The 17,808-nt window shown below is 41.0% G+C and overlaps 1 protein-coding gene across 10 annotated transcripts in view; it reads right to left on the bottom strand.

Moving 5' to 3' along the window:
- Positions 1–3,461: 3,461 nt before the first annotated feature.
- The window catches only part of TENT2 (terminal nucleotidyltransferase 2), an 81,064-nt gene continuing 66,717 nt past the window's right edge, over positions 3,462–17,808 (bottom strand). For 9 of the 10 annotated variants that reach the window (XM_075932335.2, XM_089779368.1, XM_075932334.2 and 6 more), the window contains exons 14-15: positions 5,774–5,853; positions 3,462–4,569 (exon numbers count right to left, since the gene is read on the bottom strand). In XM_075932335.2, coding sequence (XP_075788450.1) covers positions 4,495–4,569; positions 5,774–5,853 — 155 coding nt within the window. In that variant the 3' untranslated portion in view covers positions 3,462–4,494. Of the gene's footprint in view, positions 4,570–5,773; positions 5,854–17,808 lie in introns of those variants that run through there. The other variant, XR_012904874.2, reaches the window with a different exon arrangement.

The raw sequence follows: 17,808 nt of genomic DNA, 5'->3' as shown, positions 1-17,808 counted from the left end.
GTGGGGAAAGCAGACATGTAGAAAGGTATAATTTTCTCTCAATATTACTTATTCAAAGCTTATATATAATGTTCCAGGGGGCTTGTAAGGCTACCTCTAGACTGCAAGCCTCTTTCGAAAGAGGCTTTTTCGAAAGTATCTTTCCAAAAAGCCTCTTTCGAAAAAGAGCATCTAGACTACAACCAGTACTTTCAAAAAAGCAAGCTGCTGTTTCAAAAAAGAGAGCACCCAGGCAATCTGGACGTTCTCTTTCAAAAAAGCACAGTTTGCATTACGTAGCACCTTTTTTCGAAAGAGTACTTTTGAAAAAAGGCGTTATTCCTTGTAAAACAAGGTTTTCTGCAGTCAAAAAAAAATGCCACATTCTTTCGATTTACTTTTGAAAGAAGGCGGCAGCAGTTTAGATGCAGGTAAAGATTTTTTGAAAAAAAGGCCACTTTTTTCAAAAAAATCCCTGTAGTCTAGACACACCCTAAGAGGGTTAACAATAAAATAGCTTTTAAAAAACGCAAACTTTTTATAAAGATTAAATGACTAAACACAGCAAAAAATAAACAGCCCTAAAAATGAGCGTAATGCTTGTGAAAGGTCTTGGGTGATCCTGGTGTTTCAAGTTTCCTATCCTGACTCCTTGAAATTGGAATACTGAGTTTATGCACCATGTGATGGGAGCCAATTCAAAATCCTTAGTTAGAAAATGAAGATGCAAGTATCGTAATTAGGCATTCAGGTTACAAGGTAATGGCAGGCATGATTAGATTTACTGCTCAGAGGCTACAGTACCCTGAAAAAAGTTGTGACTTTCCCTTTCCTTTCCATATGGTAACTCTGCTAGATAGTATTTTCTAAAGCCTATAAATACAAAACAACTCACTAAGATGTGGATGAAGATGCAGCTGCAGTTTGAACAGCTACTGATAGTGGGTATTGTTATTGATAAGCAAACTAGCAGACTAACAAAATCTGCTTTTCCTCTACAGCAGATGGAAATTAGCCACATTTGCACTGCAATTATTCCTACTATCAAACCAAGTGCCTTTGCTTTACACAGCAAGGAGAAAACTAGCTGCAATATTCCTAAATTAGAACTAACCAAATGAAGTGCTTGACACATTGCATGGCAGTTGCACCTGCATTTCCCTCACAGTGGTTCAGTGATAATACTCACCATCAGGCCTCCAAGCTCCTCTAAACATCACCTGTTGTGTGAAGACACTGGTCTCACTTCCTCCTGACCAGGGAACCTCTAGGCTTTCCAGTCTCCTGACTATACTGGGATGTCCCAGCAGGAGATGCTGCCAAAACAGGCCTTCTTACTTTTTCTTCAGACATTACCAATAGAGAAACTGCTCACAGTTATGTGTTACCACACAACACTTCCCAAGGTAAAAGCACCACAGAGAAAACATTAAACAATACAAGAACCTACACACATGCTAATAAGCTTATCAGTGATGCTCCCAATTGGAATAGGGGCTCTGGGAGGAGCAGTTCCATACAACCCCATCCAAAGATGGGCTGAAGCTGCTGCTGTTATTAAAGTCCAACTCTATTTTATCCCGGGTGTTTGGGATGCAGTTCATCACTCTTATGGTCCTGTTACGGAAGCAAGGGGGTCAAAGGTGTTAACATCACCTAATCATTGTCCAACACTAAGCAGTATTAAACAAGGTTCAAGTTTTGGCATACAGAGACTTCAACCTACTTAGTACCTTGGCAAACACACCATTAAAAAATTAAAGATAAAGAAAACAGTTAAGGCATGTGCAATATAAAGTATTAAATAAAGTATTTTAGCAACATCTCTTGTTCTTTTTCTAGGTGGAAAATCTTTTGAAAACAAAGTCCCTTCTTTGGCAGTCTCTTAACAATGCATCTACATTGCACCCTTACCAATTCAGTAGCTTTTTTGAGGTAACTTCGAAATAAAGTGTTATTCTAACCCTTGTGGAATGAGGGTTACAGGGACGCTAGAATAGAGCACCTGTTATTTCAAAATATATTTCGAAATAACAATTCTTCACATCTTGGGAGTGATGCCTCCTTTTAAGCTACCACCAAAAAGTACACTTCAAAATAGTTACTCTGAAGATATTTTGCTGAGGAGTATGGGAATACTTGTTGGAGGAAACGTGGTAGCGCAGGATTATACCCACACATTTGAAGGCACTGCCTTCTGGACGCATGGATTCCTGGTTACAGGTAGAGCTGATTAAAACTATTTCTTTTTTTTAAAAAATTAGCAATTCTCACTGATTTTTTAAGCCATTGAGTTGATGACATTATTGAGCTTTCTAAAGAAAGATAATAAGGGAATTTTAAAAGGAGACTAACTTATCCTACCAGCAAATTTTTGGCAAAGATGGGGGAGTAGTGTGGGATACAAAATCATTTGAAGTGTAAAGAATGCGAACAAGGAGATCTCTCTTTATGTAATACCTATTGCCCTTTCTGCTTTATCTATTGTAAGGGTTGCATGCTCTAAGGGCTTGTACACACTACTGCTGAAGTCCATGTAAAAGGTTTCTCTTGGGTGGTGGTTTTTCCACACACCAGGACGACTTAAGTTGCACTGACTTAAAACAGCATCTACACTGCACTATGTTGGCAGAAGATGCTCTCCCGCCAACATAGTGTCTGCCTCTTGTTGAGGTGGAGTAATTATATTAAAGGGAGAGCACTGTCCTACATCTGCACAGCTGCAGTGAAAGTGTAGTGAAGACATTTCCCATGAGATAAGTTTGTGGAAGATTATTCATGTAATTGTGCAGCTTGGACATGCTGCTCACTTGAAATGCATCTGAGATGTTGTCTTGAGTATGAATGTTCCTGTGTAGATCTTCTATTTCCATAAGATTTTGTACTTTGTTGCATAGGAATAGCTAATGTCTTTTTGAACATTTTATACACATTTCTACAGGTCATTAGAGAATCTATGACTGACATTTTGTGCAACAAGTTTTCATTGTTTTTTATAAAGCCACTTGATCATACTTCTATAATATATTTAAACAATGGCTGACTCATTCAGACAATTTTTATCTCACGAAAAGGAAACAAAACCTGATCTGGAATAAAACTTTTCAGGTTTTGTAGTTCAAGAGCAATCAAGGAGAAGATTAAAGTTATAAAAGCAAACCTGTTTTAAAAAATTAAATTACAAATTTAAGTGAGATCTAGTAAATGATTTTAGAGTAGCCAATAATCAGTTTAATCCTAAACATGAAAAAGAGTTGTGTAACTTTTTTAAAATTCTGCAATTGATGAAGCATAAATAAAAATTACCAGAAAACATGGATTCAAGTACAAGGTATAAGATTCTAACAGCAAAACAGAAATTTCTGGTTTTGGACAAGGAAATCCTTAGAGGACTTCACATTCTACACAATCACGGGGAAGTAGCAAACATTTAGAAGAGCTCATGTAAAGTTAGAACAAAATGAAACAGAGAGGTTACTTGTAATTTTCCATACATAAACTTTATTCCACTGGACACCATACAAAATATTAAACTTAAAAGAAAAATGAAAATATTAATTTGACATCATCAAGAAATAACAATTTTAACATATGAATTGGTCTGCAATAACAAATACGTGAGAGGCACAAACTGTGCTACAGCAGGTCTAAAAGAAGTTTCACCTTTTTTGGAAAAGTTAAAATTTTCAAGATTACTTTTGAAATTTCAATTTACAGCAGCTGACCAATTTACAAATATTTACAGAAAATCAAAACAAAAGACTTGGCTTATTAGCAGCTTTTTTAAGCAGCCATCACTACTACTTTGCATATGGAAAGGAAACATTAAAAGAGATATCTGACCTAATCCGTATGAATATTATACATGGAAAACCAATGTCTGTAAATGCTTAATTTCAAATGTAGTAGCTCTGCTGCTCTAAAATTCCAGTTTCAATAATTCCTGGGATCAGGAACATAATAATGAGGGTATAATTTAATTTTAATAAACTGTTACTGTGGTTCCATGTAAGAGGGAAATAAAACTGGAAAGTGCCAAGTAGAGCAAAAGTGCATACTGCTTTAAGCAGTTGTAAAGCACAAGCTACTTATTTATCAAGAAACGTGCAATGTTTAAGGATACAGCTGGACTTTTATACATTGCTTGGTTTTTCAGTCCTTTATTTCAGTATTAAGTGTGGGTGAAGTAACCATTACACAATTAATAGTAACAACAATTTAATATACTCTGATAGTGTCCTTAAAATTAATTTAAGTCCTGTGGTTTGAAATTTGGGTCATAATAGTCTCCTATACAAGTCAATGGTGTACGGATTTTTAGAAAATCCATCTTTGAATTAATGGTTATATTAACAAATGTCATAATAAAATATGTAATCTTTCTTATAAACATTTCCATAACAAAAACTTGAAAGCGAAAACACTTCATAAAAAACCATGGGGAAAACTGCATCTTGGTTTTGATATTGTTCTTTATATTTCAGCAGACTCCAGTAAGAAGGAGGAGGAAGCTTATTATCTTTTCTGTGTAGTTGGTCTTACAGGCAGTATACAGTTCAAGTCCCTCTTGTCTCGTAATCTCTGCCATGACTGAGGAAAAAAGTTTCAAGGTTTTAAAAAGTTGTTCTTCTATATCATCACATTCTTTACAACTGAAAGAGCTTAAACCCCACTCAGACCCACAAAGAGTTTTAAGAAGAAATATTTTATCAGGTTCTCTCCTCAGTCTTCTTTTTCAAGACTAAACACACTCATTTGTAAACTTTCCTCATACATCAGGTGTTTTTAGATCTTTCATCATATTTGTTGCCCCTCTCAGAGGACACAAAATACCTACTAAATATGACAATATTTTTAAAAGCAGAAACATATTTTTGCTAGTGTCCATGACACAGAAGGATACTCAATTAAAATAAACTACTTGTTTCTTGCATTGAAAAAAAAATCTGATCTCCACTTCCTTCTTTTTGTTGGAGAAAGCTCAACAGTAATATCTGTTTTGAAAAATCTCAATCAACCTAGAGTACAAGTGCAGCTTTAGCACTTAACTCCAAACAAGTATCTCACGTTCAAAGCAAAAACCCTAAGGGAGAACAGTGAAAGGAAACAGGAAGAGGGGAGCATTGAGCCCCTCTAAGGCCCAAATCTTACATTCCAACAGGGAAAGTTGCAGGTCAGGTAGCAGTCCTGCTCACTACAATTAATGTCCTCCTAAGATTGTGTCAATAAGCCCTTCTTGCTGAAGAAATGTGTACCAGATAATTCAAGTGTGTACAAAGAGCAAAAAAACAATTTGTATACTACTGGAGGCCACATTTACCCATAGTTGAATGAGCAGTAAAGGCACAAATATTTTTGTTTCATAACTCCTTTTCTGATTCCCATAAGAAACACCACTGAATCCAGGCAAGGCTAAAAGTGTTTTACCCCCGAAACAGTAATAAGACTTTCAAAGCTGACTAAAGGATTTGGATATCCAATTGTCATTACAATTTATCTCTGCCTTGGAGTTCTGATTTTAAACCAAGACCATTATGAAATTTTCATTTTAGGTGCCCACTTCAGCATTAGCACTGCCCTTGTATGCACACACAGAAGCATTACAAAACATTGTCACCACTTCATATTTCTCTCTTTCTCCATATTTTGGGATGAGTTCCTATTACACAGATTGTGAAGTGTAAGGTAAACATCTCAGGCCACAAATCCACTGACCCTCTACTTTCATTTTTCATTCCAAAAACTTTATTGCAGACAAGAGGGCTACAACAATTAATCTGATATACATTTTTACCTTTAGAAATTCATCCTTGATAATGTCAAACTTCTGTTTTTCATGTACAGCCCTAGCTGTGTTTGTTCCATCAAAAGGCTCTGCAAAGTTAAATGTTAACATTTCAGTGTTAAAAAAACCAAACTCTCTTCACCTAATAAATGACTCTGTGAAAAGCAGAGATGAGTCAACATATTGTCTGTCACTTATTATAAAGGGACTTTTGGCAACTGGTTGCATTTTCCCTTTCTGACATATACTGTGCAGGTAATTCTCATACCATAAAGACACCACACTAATATTCTGCTGTTGTAGTACAGATCACTGAAGTTTTACTCTTTTCAATGCAGATAAATGGCATCATCAGTGGCAGTACTAATACAGGTCTTCTATTATCTGCTTTCATGCATTACACAAATATTTAAAGTATTATAAAAATCAGTCTATTAGGAACTTCAGAACAAGGAATAAAGCAGCTAACGTCCTTTGTTAATTCATATATCATATATTTCTAAGGCATTTTAAATATTACTAAGTATTCTAAATAAGGACGGTCCTTTTACAAATCAATAGTGGGTATTATACATCTAAATATGATATTGTGCAACAGTTGCACATGGACCTTTCACAACAGTGTGTTTATATAAGATCTACAAGTAACTATGGGTATGTTTACACTACAAAGTTAGTTCGAACTAACAGACGTTAGTTCGAACTAACTTTCATAGGCGCTACACTAGCACTCCGTTAGTTCGAATTAAATTCGAACGGAGCGCTTAGTTCGAACTAGGAAAACCTCATTTTACGAGGATTAAGCCTAGTTCGAACTAGCTAGTTCGAATTAAAGGGTGTGTAGCCCCTTAATTTGAACTAGTAGTAGGCTAGCCCTCCCCAGGTTTCCCTGGTGGCCACTCTGGCCAACACCAGGGAAACTCGTCTGCCCCCCTCCCGGCCCCGGACCCCTTAAAGGGGCACGGGCTGGCTACAGTGCCTGTGCCAGGTGCAAGCCTGCCAGCACCCAGCCAGCAGACCCTGCACCTGGCACGGATCGAGCCACCCACCCGATGCCCCCCAGCCCTTCCCCTCTTCCCGGGTCCAGGCTGGCGGCTCCCGGGAGCTTGCCCGGGACCGCAAGAGGCGGGCACCCGCCTGGGTTAGTGCAGACATCGTGGACCTTGTCCACGATCTCTTCACTAGGCACAGGAAAGTGGCCATCTAGGGTAGGAGAGCTGCCAGCCTGGCCACCCAGGAGCAGGTGTGCAAGAGAATCAAGGGAGTCCAGTGAGACTCCCGACCCTGAGCCTTGAGCTTACAATGGCCGTCCTGGGTCAGACCAAAGGTCCATCTAGCCCAGTAGCCTGTTTGCCGACAGCGACCAACCCTAGGGACCCTGGAGGGGATGGACCGAAGACAGTGACCAAGCCATTTGTCTCGTGCCATCCCTCTCCAGCCTTCCACAAACCTTGGGCAGGGACACCACTCCTACCCCCTGGCTAATACCACTCCATGGACCCAGCCTCCATGACTTGATCTCACTTCCCTTTAAACTCTGTTCTAGTTCTAGCCTTCACAGCCTCCTGCAGCAAGGAGTTCCACAGGTTGACTCTTTGCTTTGTGAAGAACAACTTTCTGTTACTAGTTTGAAGCCTGCTACCCATTCCTTTCCTTTGGTGTCCTCTAGTCCTTCTTTATGGGAACTAATGAAGAACTTTTCTGTATGCACCCTCTCCACCCCACTCATGCTTTTAGAGACCTCTATTCTGTCCCCCCTCAGTCTCCTCTTTTCTAAGCTGAAAAGTCCCAGTCTCTTTAGCCTCTCTTCATATGGGACCTGTTCCCAACCCCTGATCATTTTAGTTGCCCTCCCCTCTCCCACTCTCTCTCTTCCCCTTTCCCACCTCCTTTTCCCAGTCTCCCCCAGTTTTGTTCAATCAAGACAGATTCCATTTTGGAAGACACATGATCTTTATTTTGTACATCAAGAAGAGGGGCTAGGGAAAGGTAAGTGGAAGGAGGTGAGGGAGGAATGGGGCACGAGCCCCCGATGGGGAGGACTGGGCTGGCTCTGTGGGCTTCTGGGGGTGGAAGCTCTCCTGCAGCCCCCCAATTGTCCCCTCTCCCCAGATGGCAGCCTGTGGCAAGTGCAGCCAGGCTGATGGCCGAGTGCTGTGATGTGCCCGGGCACTCCAAGCCAGGACTGCTTTGCAAGCGGGGCACCCCTGAGAACTGTCTGTCTGGGGTGGGGGTCGAGACCCTTTAAGCACAGCCCTCGGCTAGCCTGAGAAAGCATCTCCACGCTCTAAGTTCTTCTCTGATGCCCTGCCGGCACTGCTTCCGGCCATCCTTAAGCCCGGTTCAGGGTCCACTTAATGTGGACATGCTAGTTCGAATGACCAAAACGCTAATTCGAACTAGTTTTTTAGTCTGGATCCGTTAGTTCAAATTAGCTTAGTTCGAATTAACGTTGTAGTGTAGACATACCCTATTTTATCTTATTACGGAGTATCTTTTGAGACAAAAATTGTACAACAGACCGCAGTGATAAAATACGATATTTTTCTTATACAGGTTGAACCTCTATAGCCCAGCGCTTTCTGGTCCAGAAACATCCATTGTCTAGAATGATTTTAGCTAGCCAGATGTCCACTTTTCATGGGCATGGCCAAGTTTCCCACTGTCTCATAAAAGTTTATTTACAGCCACCAGACCTAGCTGTCAGTGTTCTGTGTTGTAATTTAGCTCTAATTTACCACTAAATGGCCTCTAACAGCCCAGTAATCAGTGGAAGTGTTAGTAATGCTGCTAGATAATACTGACCTCCAATGATCTGGAAAATTCTCTGATTTGACACTGATCAGGTACCGAGGGAGCTGGACCAGAGAAATTCAACCTGCACCTGAATATGTACTAACAAAATACCTATAAAATAGTTAAGAAAACCATCTTTCAAAAATTTCATAAATCTGCACTCCTCTCTGCAGAAGAACAAATACACTGTAGCGAGAGTGGACAGTAACAGTTTGCCAGAATTAGCCCCTGGCAGGTTGCCACCACTGTATTTACCTGCACAGCCACAAGGTATGAGTGAGGGCGATCGCAGCTCTTGTTGGCCACAGATTAGCTGTTCTTGGCTAACAGGAGAAACGGGAAGTGGCATGGATTGGTACACTTCTTCCTGTAGCTCCCACTGGCAGGGAATGGTGATCCATGGCACATAGAAACTGTAATGGCCAGTACCTGCAGCCGTGCAGATAATTATAGCAGTGGGGGCCTGTGCCCAACTGGGTCCAGCCTACTGGCCTGTATTTGCCCATCCCGCCCTATAGGATTACCATGAACAGACTGCCCTTTAATTTCACTGCAAAACAAGTTTAGTATCCAGTCTGTCTACACTTTTCCAGAGTACAGTTTCAGTACACTATGCTGTATTTCATACTTTCAGATGGTACAAGAGACAATGACAGAGCCCTGAAGGCAAAACACAGTCCTAACTAGATTAGTCTACTTTTAATATGTCAAATTTTGGCTACTTTCTCTTTAGTGGTTTAGAAATCCTTTTAATTTTAGTGGATGTGTGCATATTTGTTTTACAAAATACATTAATAGACATATGATAGACATTATATTTTAGCACATGTATAAATTGAGCACAATGTTAGTCTTAAACAGTTTTGGATTTGTCATACATATTTTTAATTATAATAGCAATGAGGTGTTGTGACTTTCCAAAATATTCATTTATGTCCTATCCTTACAATCCTTATTAAAGAAAAGCCACGTGGCGAGGTGGACCAATTCCAGAGGCCCCTGCTGAAGGCCTCATGGCCCCCGTCACACCCTACCCCAGAAAAGAGAAAGAAATAGTCCTCTAGGCAATGTAGAACAGCTGCAGGAGAAGCAACTAGAGGGGCTGCTAGAGCAGCCAATAGGGGGCCAGGAGGGTCAGATAAAAATAGCAGTAGCAGCAGAGTAGCCAGTTCTAGCCTGGAGCTGAAAGAGAAGGAACTGGGTTCCTGGCTCGTTGGAAGAACAACTGGACCACAGACAGCCCAGGGTGGGCTCACCTGAGCCCAGGGGTAAGGAATACTCATTAGGGGTGAGTGCCACCCTGTTCCAAGCTCACATTTAATTCACAGATATTTTGCCAGGATAGGGACAATAAGACTGAGATCTTTCATTATTGAAACCATCCAAATTACACTCCACATTCAAATGAACGTCAGTACTTATTTGTCAGTATAATGGACTACCTGGTTTGTTTGGCATGCTTCTAGAATTTTCTTCCTAAAAATATTTAAAATATGTAACTGGGTGCTTACTATCACACTCATTTCACTTTACAGGCAACTGGCTTTTATACTAGATCAGAATATTGGCCATCCAATCCACAAGATTTTAGCACTCTAATCTAGAGACAGAATTTGACACAGTGACATGTTACTGCTGTGAATTCAAAGTACTGATTATGTCACATATAGTATTTCTGGGGGAAAGCATAAGGAAGTTTGAGGTGCAGGTTGTGTTCTTCTCTATCCTCCCTATTGAAGGAAAAAAACTAAGTAGGGACCATCAAATTGTAGAGGTAAATGCATGGTTGTGCAGGTGGTGTTGGAAAGAGGGCTTTGGAATGTCATTCCAGGAAGAAATCCTAGAAAGAAATGGGGTCCACATAACGAACAGAGGGAAGAACATCTTTGTAGACAGGCTTGCTAACCTGGGCTATGTCTAGACTGCAGGCTTTTTTCAGAAGAAGCTTTACCTGATGAGATCTTCTGAAAAAACTTCTTCCGAAAGAGACTGTCTACACAACAAAAGCGATCTGCTTTTTTGAAAGGTAGTGTCCACACTGAATGGACACAGTCACAATTAAGCTGTGATTACTATGGACAGAGTGACAACCAGGACACCTGTGCTTTTTCCTCTTTCTTCTTCTTTTGAAAGAACTCCCTCTTCCCCGTCCACATACACCTTTTTCTGAAAGAGCACTTTTGGAAAAAAGCTTCTTCCTCATAGAAAGAGATTTACCAATGTTGGAAAAACCCCTTTGTTCTTTTGATTCCCCCCCCCCCCCCCCGAAAGAATGTGATTACAGTGTGGATGTAAGTGATTTTTTTTTTCAGAAAAATGACCGTGTAGTGTAGACATACCCCTACTGAGCAGGGCTTTACAGAAGGCTTACAGGGCGATGGTGACCTAAGTGCTGAGGTAAGTGGGGAAGTGGGATACTGGAAGGACACAAAGGAAGGAAGGTACATACTGCAAAAGTAGGTGCCTGTACACAAATACAAGAAGCCTGAAAAATAAACAGGAAGGACTAGAAGTCCTGGCACAGCCAATGACAATGTGATTGGAATAATAAAGACTCGGTGGGGTAACTCACATGAATGGAGCATTGTCATGGATAGGTATACACTATTAAGGAAGGACAAGCAGGAGAGAAAAGGTGGAGGAGTTCCACGTACGTAAGAAAGCAAAATGATCACACAAAGCTTCCATATGAAAAAGAAAAGCCTGGTGAGTCTCTGAGTTTAGAGGCAAGAGCAATAAGGATGATGCTGAGGTGGTTTTACAATAGACCATCAGACTAAGGATGTTAAATTGCGTTTAATCAGCTAATCGAGTAGTCGATGGAATTTCCATCAACTACTCGATAAGGGAGGAAACTGCAGAGCTGCAGCTGGGTTAGATCCCACTGCAGCTATGCCTTTTAAATGCAAGCTTACAAGAAGTGGAAACTTGGAGTGCATATAGACAGCACCGTTCTGTTGGAATAAGCTATGCAATTTGTGATAAGCAAATTGCGTAGCTTATTCTGAGTCTAAATCGAAAGAGCTTATATTGAAATTTGGTGCTGTTTACACAGTGCCAAATTTCAAAATAAGGCACTGTTCCGACAAATGGGATGTGTTCTTTTAAAGACGCAGCATTGCTGTTTTGGGATACTTCCGGTATTCTGAAAGAGCAATGCAGTCTAAACATATCCTTGGACAGACAGACTGTGGAGGAGTATAAAATATTGCTTGAGCATGCAGAGTATCATCAGAAAGGCAAAAGAGAAATGGGAGTTGCAGCTAGCAAAGTATGTGAAGGATAATAAGAAGAGTTTCTTCAGGTACATTAGCAACAAGAAGGTAGTCAGAAGAAGTGTGGGACCCTTACTGAACGGGGAAGGCAACCTAGTAACAGGTGTGAAAAAAGATAAATGACTTAATGCTCCCAGACTGCTTCAACTGGGTAGCACAGTATGTGGAGGAGATGAGCAGCCCTCAGTGCTGTAAGAACAGATCAAGGATTATTTAGAAAATCTGGAGGTGCACAGCTGCCCGGAGTTGGATAAACTGCATGCGAGGGTGCTGAGAGACTTGGCTCATGTTATTACATAACTTGGCCATTACTTTTGAAAGTTGTAGCAATTGAGGGAGATCCTGCATAATAGGAAAAAAAGACAAATCTAGTGACCATCTTTAAAAGAAGGTAAACCACAGGGAAGGCTCAGCTCCATCCCTGGAAAAAACATGTAGCAAGTCCTCAAGGAAACTATTTTCAACAACTTGAAAGAGAGGAAGGTGATCAGGAACAAGTCATGTCTAACCAACCTAATTGCCTTTATGATGAGATAAGTGGATAGGGGGAAAGTGGAGGACATGATATCTTTCCGCTGTGTAGGAAAGATAGAAAATATGGCAAAAGACCAGCTTGGCTTAACAAGGAGATCTTGCATGATCTCAAAATAAAAAAGGAGTCATATAAAAAAATGGAAACTAGGACAAATAAAGGATGAATATAGGCAAGCAACACGGGAATGCAGGGGCAAGATTAGAAAGGCAAAGGCACAAAATGAGATCAAACTAGCTACAGACATAAAGGGAAACAAGAAGACCTTTTATAAATACATTAAAAGCAAGAGGAAGACCAAGGACAGGGTAGGCCCACTGCCCAGTGAGGAGGGAGAAGCAGTAACAGGAAACTTGGAAATGGCGGAGATGCTCAATGACTTTTGTTTCGGTCTTCACCAAGAAGTCTGGAGGTGTGCATATCGTAGTGAATACAAGCAGAGAGAGGGTAAGTTTAGAAGATAGGATACACAAAGAACAAGTTAAAAATCACTTAGGAAAGTTAGATGTCAGCAAGTCACCAGGTCCTGATGAAATGCATCCCAGGATACTCAAGGAGCTGATAGAGGAGGTATCTGAGCCTTTAGCTATGATCTTTGAAAAATCATGGCAGACAGGGGAGATTCCAGAAGAATGGAAAAGGGCAAATATTGTGCCCATCTATAAAAAGGGGAATAAGAACAACCCAGGAAACTACAGACAGGTCAGTTTAACGTCTGTCCCAGGGAAGATAATGGAGCAGGTAATTAAGGAAATCATATGCAAACACTTGGAAGGTAATAAAGTGATAGGGAATAGCCAGCATGGGTTTATGAAAAACAAGTCATGCCAAACTAATCTGATAGCTTTCTTTGATAGGATAACGAGCCTTGTGGATAAGGGAGAAACGGTGGATGTCATATACCTAGACTTTAGTAAGGCATTTGATACGGTCTCGCATGATATTCTTATTGATAAACTAGGCAAATATAACTTAGATAGGGCCACGATAAGGTGGGTGCATAATTGGCTGGATAACCGTAGTCAGAGAGTTGTTGTTAACGGTGCTAAATCCTGCTGGAAAGGGATAACAAGTGGAGTTCCGCAAGGGTCTGTTTTGGGACCTGTACTGTTCAATATCTTCATCAATGATGTAGCTATTGGGATAGAGAGTACGCTTATTAAGTTTGCAGATGATACCAAACTGGGTGGGGTTGCAACTTCTTTGGAGGATAGGGACATAATTCAAAATGATCTTAGCAAGTTAGAGAAATGGTCAGAGGTAAACAGGATGAAGTTTAATAAAGAGAAATGCAAAGTGCTCCACTTAGGAAGGAACAATCAGTTCCATACATACAAGATGGGAAGCGACTGTCTAGGAAGGAGCATGGCGGAAAGAGCTCTAGGGGTCATAGTGGACCACAAGTTGAATATGAGTCAACAGTGTGATGCTGTTGCAAAAAAAGCAAATATGATTCTAGGTTGTATCAACAGGTGTGTTGTAAGCAAAACTCGTGAAGTCATTCTGCCGCTCTACTCTGCACTAGTTAGGCCTCAGCTGGAGTACTGTGTCCAGTTCTGGGCGCCACATTTCAAGAAAGATGTGGAGAAATTGGAAAGGGTACAGAGAAGAGCATCAAGAATGATTAAAGGTCTAGAGAACATGACCTATGAAGCCAGGCTTCATGAACTGGGCTTGTTTAGTTTGGAAAAAAGAAGATTAAGGGGGGGACATGATAGCGGTTTTCAAATATCTAAAAGGGTGTCACAAGGAGGAAGGAGAAAATTTGTTCCTCTTGGTTTCTGAGGACAGGACAAGGAGTAATGGGCTTAAGTGCAGCAAGGGAGGTTTAGATTGGACATTAGGAAAAAATTCCTAACTCTCAGGGTGGTCAAATATTGGAATAAATTTCCAAGGGAGGTGGTGGAATCTCCCTCTCTGGAGATATTTAAGAACAGGTTAGACAGACATCTGTCAGGGATGGTGTAGACGGAGCTTGGTCCCGCCTTGAGGGCGGGGGGCTGGACTTGATGACCTCTCGAGGTCCCTTCCAGTCCTATGATTCTATGATTTACCTTGACTTTAGCAAAGCTTTTGATACAGTCTCCCACAGAATTCTTGCCAGCAAGTTAAAGTAGTATGGATTAGATAAATGGACTATAAAGGTGGATAGAAAGCTGGCTAGCTCATTGGGCTCCATGTTAGTGATGAACGGCTCCATGTCTAGTTAGCAGCCAGTATGAAGTGGGCCTAAGGCTGGTTTTGTTAATGGATTGGGGTGATGGGATGGATTGCATCCTTAGCAAATTTGCAGATGACACTAAGCTGGGGGAGAGGGGGAAGAGACGTAGATATGCTGGAGGACAGAGATAGGGTCCAGAGTAGCCTAAACAAATTGGAGGATTGGGCCAAAAGAAATCTCAGGAGGTTCAACAAGGACAAGTGCAGAGTCCTGCACTTAGGACAAAAGAATCTCATGGACTGCTACAGACTGGGGACCAACTTGCTAAGTGGCAGTTCTCCAGAGAAGAACCTGGGGTTTACAGTAGGTGAGACACTAGATATAAGTCAGCACTGTTTTATTCCACTCTATTTCCACTAGTGAGACCATATCTGGAGTACTGTGTCCAGTTTTGGGCTCCCTACTACAGAAAGGATATGGACCAATTGGAGAGAAACTAGCAGAGGGCAACAACAATTATTAGAAAGTTGGGACACATGACTTGAGAGACTGAGGAAACTAGGTTTATTTAGTCTATGGAAGAGACGAATGAGGGGGGAATGTGATAGCAACCTTCAACTACCTGTAGGGAGGGGAGTGGGTTCTAAAGAGGATGGAGCTAAGCTATTCTCAGTGGTGGAAGATGACAGAATAAGAAGCAATGAGCGAGGTCTAGGTTGGCTATTGGGATAAACTGTTTCATAAAGAGGATGGTGAAGTACATGAATGGGTTACCTAGGGAGCTAGTGGAATTTGCATCCTTAGGCCAGGCTTGACAAAGCCCTAGCTGGAATGATTTAGTTGGGGTTGGTCCTGCTTTGAGCAGGGGGCTGGACAAGATGACCTCCTGAGGTCTCTTCCAACTCTAATCTTCTATGATTTCCTCCTTTTATCTGTCTGAAATTTGACACTGATTCTGTAACATTAGGCAGGCATTCCATACTTTACCCAAGATACTAAACACTTTAAATAACAAGATTATCAAGAAACTGTCCCAGTTGAGACTCAAACTTTTCCTATGCTATGCTAATAAATGACAATAAAATAATTATATTTTATTTTTCTATCAAAAGAAATACTTGCATTGGAAGACTGAGCAAGACAAATTTTGCGAGACTGTGTGTGGAACATTTTAATTAAAATAAAAAAAAAAACTATTAATTGTTGCTTAATGTTTCCTAAATGTCAGAATGTTTTCAAAGAAAAACTAATGCAAATTATTTTACTCACTAATCAGAAGAGTAAGTCACTAAAATAAATGTTACATATAAAACAACCAAACTGCCACCCTGACAATTTAATGATTGAGAAGAGGACTGCAAACATCATCTTTCCATTAGGAAACAGAATGTTTCAAGGATAGCAGCAAGGCAGGTTTTGTAGAATTAAAAAAAAAAGTTTAACTACACAGTTGTGGAAAAGACTCACGTAAATGAGACTAATTAATACTGGCCTGAATCAGGTACACTGCAGGCAGCTATTGTGCAAGCTTCTCTAAAAACCTGAGCGCACACACATAAGCTATGAGGGGATGGAACAAGCTCAGCTGCTCTGTGAGGATGGCATACACGCAGCTAAGAGCCACAAGGGGCTAAAGCAATGGTTCCCAAACTTTTCAGCATCACGCCCCCTTTTTCATTTTTGAGAAACCCTCACTCCTCGCACCCCCCCCAATAGCAAAACTTGTTGAGCAAATAATATATATAAAATAATCCATTTTAAGAGCAGAGCAGGCATTGCCCTTAAAAGGTGGCCATTCTGAAGTCTACCTGAGATGCTCCATTCCCCCCCTGAATTTTTTTACTAGACAGACCAGGTTCTTTCTTGGGAGGGGAATTGACTGCAGGGGGGGGGGGGGTAAGAGAGAGACTGGGTCGCCTTATGCCCCCCTGGAATTTCTTCAAACCCCCCAGTTTCAGAACCTATGGGCTAAAGCATGCCCAGTTTGGATAGAATCAGTGATTTAAGATACTAAACTCTAAGACATCACCATGGAACATGTGTCAACTGAGATTTTTCAAAGGTTTACCGTATAACTTGGCACTATTTGGGCAGATTTTCAAAGGAACAGCAAAAGTAACATACTTGACACGAAGTATAGGCTCCCCCTCCACCACAAATTCTGATTCCTTATGCTAAACCATGGAGGTGATAGATCTTCTCAAAGAAAACGTTTGTAGAATTTTAACAATGCAAAACAATATTTTTTTATAGCCTTGTTTTTGGAAAAGGCTGGACCATATGAATCTCCCTCTCTCTCTCTCACCCCTCCCCCCCCATACAGATGGTCAATCGGAACAGAAAATCTGAATTTGGCAAAATTATTAGCAGCTGAAGAATGGAGCATTGTAAATAGGGCCCCACCAAGCCTTGTCCCTTCCAACCTGCAGGATATGCTTCAAATGTCTTTAAAAAGGAGAAACTCAGCTCAGAAGGGGGAAGACAACAGAATCAGCCAGAGGGCTCCAGAACATGGGTGCTGAAGAAGCCTCTCTGTGGGGACAAAGACAGCCTGCTGAGCCTGGTTGGGGCTGAAGGTTTAGTTCTCTTGCCTTTCCTTTTATTATTTTATATTGAACTTGGAAATGTGAGTGGAGATAGAGGGTAGTAAGTAGAGATGTTAAAAAGCAGATAATTAAGTAACTAACTGCTGAAAATCTCAGCAGTTACACCTTTAAGCCAGCTCCCAGCACACACCAGTTGCTGCCCCTGCTTCCTGGGAGCTGGCTACCGCCTTTGCACTGCCTAGCCCTCCCTTAAAAACTGCCCTTATTGCAGGAGGAGCCAAAGCCTCATTCCACTATAGTAAGGGGACAGCAGGCTATTGAAAACCCTGAGGTGAAGCTAGGCCACCATAACAAGGGTTAGGAAGTGGACTGAAAGTTGTTCTTGCTGGCAGTCGCGAGACTGGAAACTGGATGTGCTACCCACTAGTTCACCTGACCCTCTGAAAACTATTAAAGTCACATAATGGGTAGTACCAGTCTTCCTTAATACTAGGCAACGCTATCATCTCTGCCTGTAACACATACACTATAAGGCTATGTGCAAGCCACTTTCGAAAGAGACTTTTTCAAAAGATACTTTCGAAAAAGCCTCTTTCGAAAAAGAGCGTCTAGACTGCAAGCAGTACTTTCGAAAAAGCAAGTCGCTTTTTTGAAAGACAGCACCCAGGCAGTCTGGATGCTCTCTTTTGAAAAAGCCCTGTTTGCATTCAAGAACGCCTTTTTTCCAAAGAGCA

Source organism: Pelodiscus sinensis, chromosome 6, assembly GCF_052426305.1.
Source record: "Pelodiscus sinensis isolate ZL-2025 chromosome 6, ASM5242630v1, whole genome shotgun sequence".
Classification (NCBI taxonomy): Eukaryota; Metazoa; Chordata; order Testudines; family Trionychidae; genus Pelodiscus; species Pelodiscus sinensis.
Note: the sequence above shows the minus strand (reverse complement) of the source record. Positions and strands in the feature narration are given on the sequence as shown.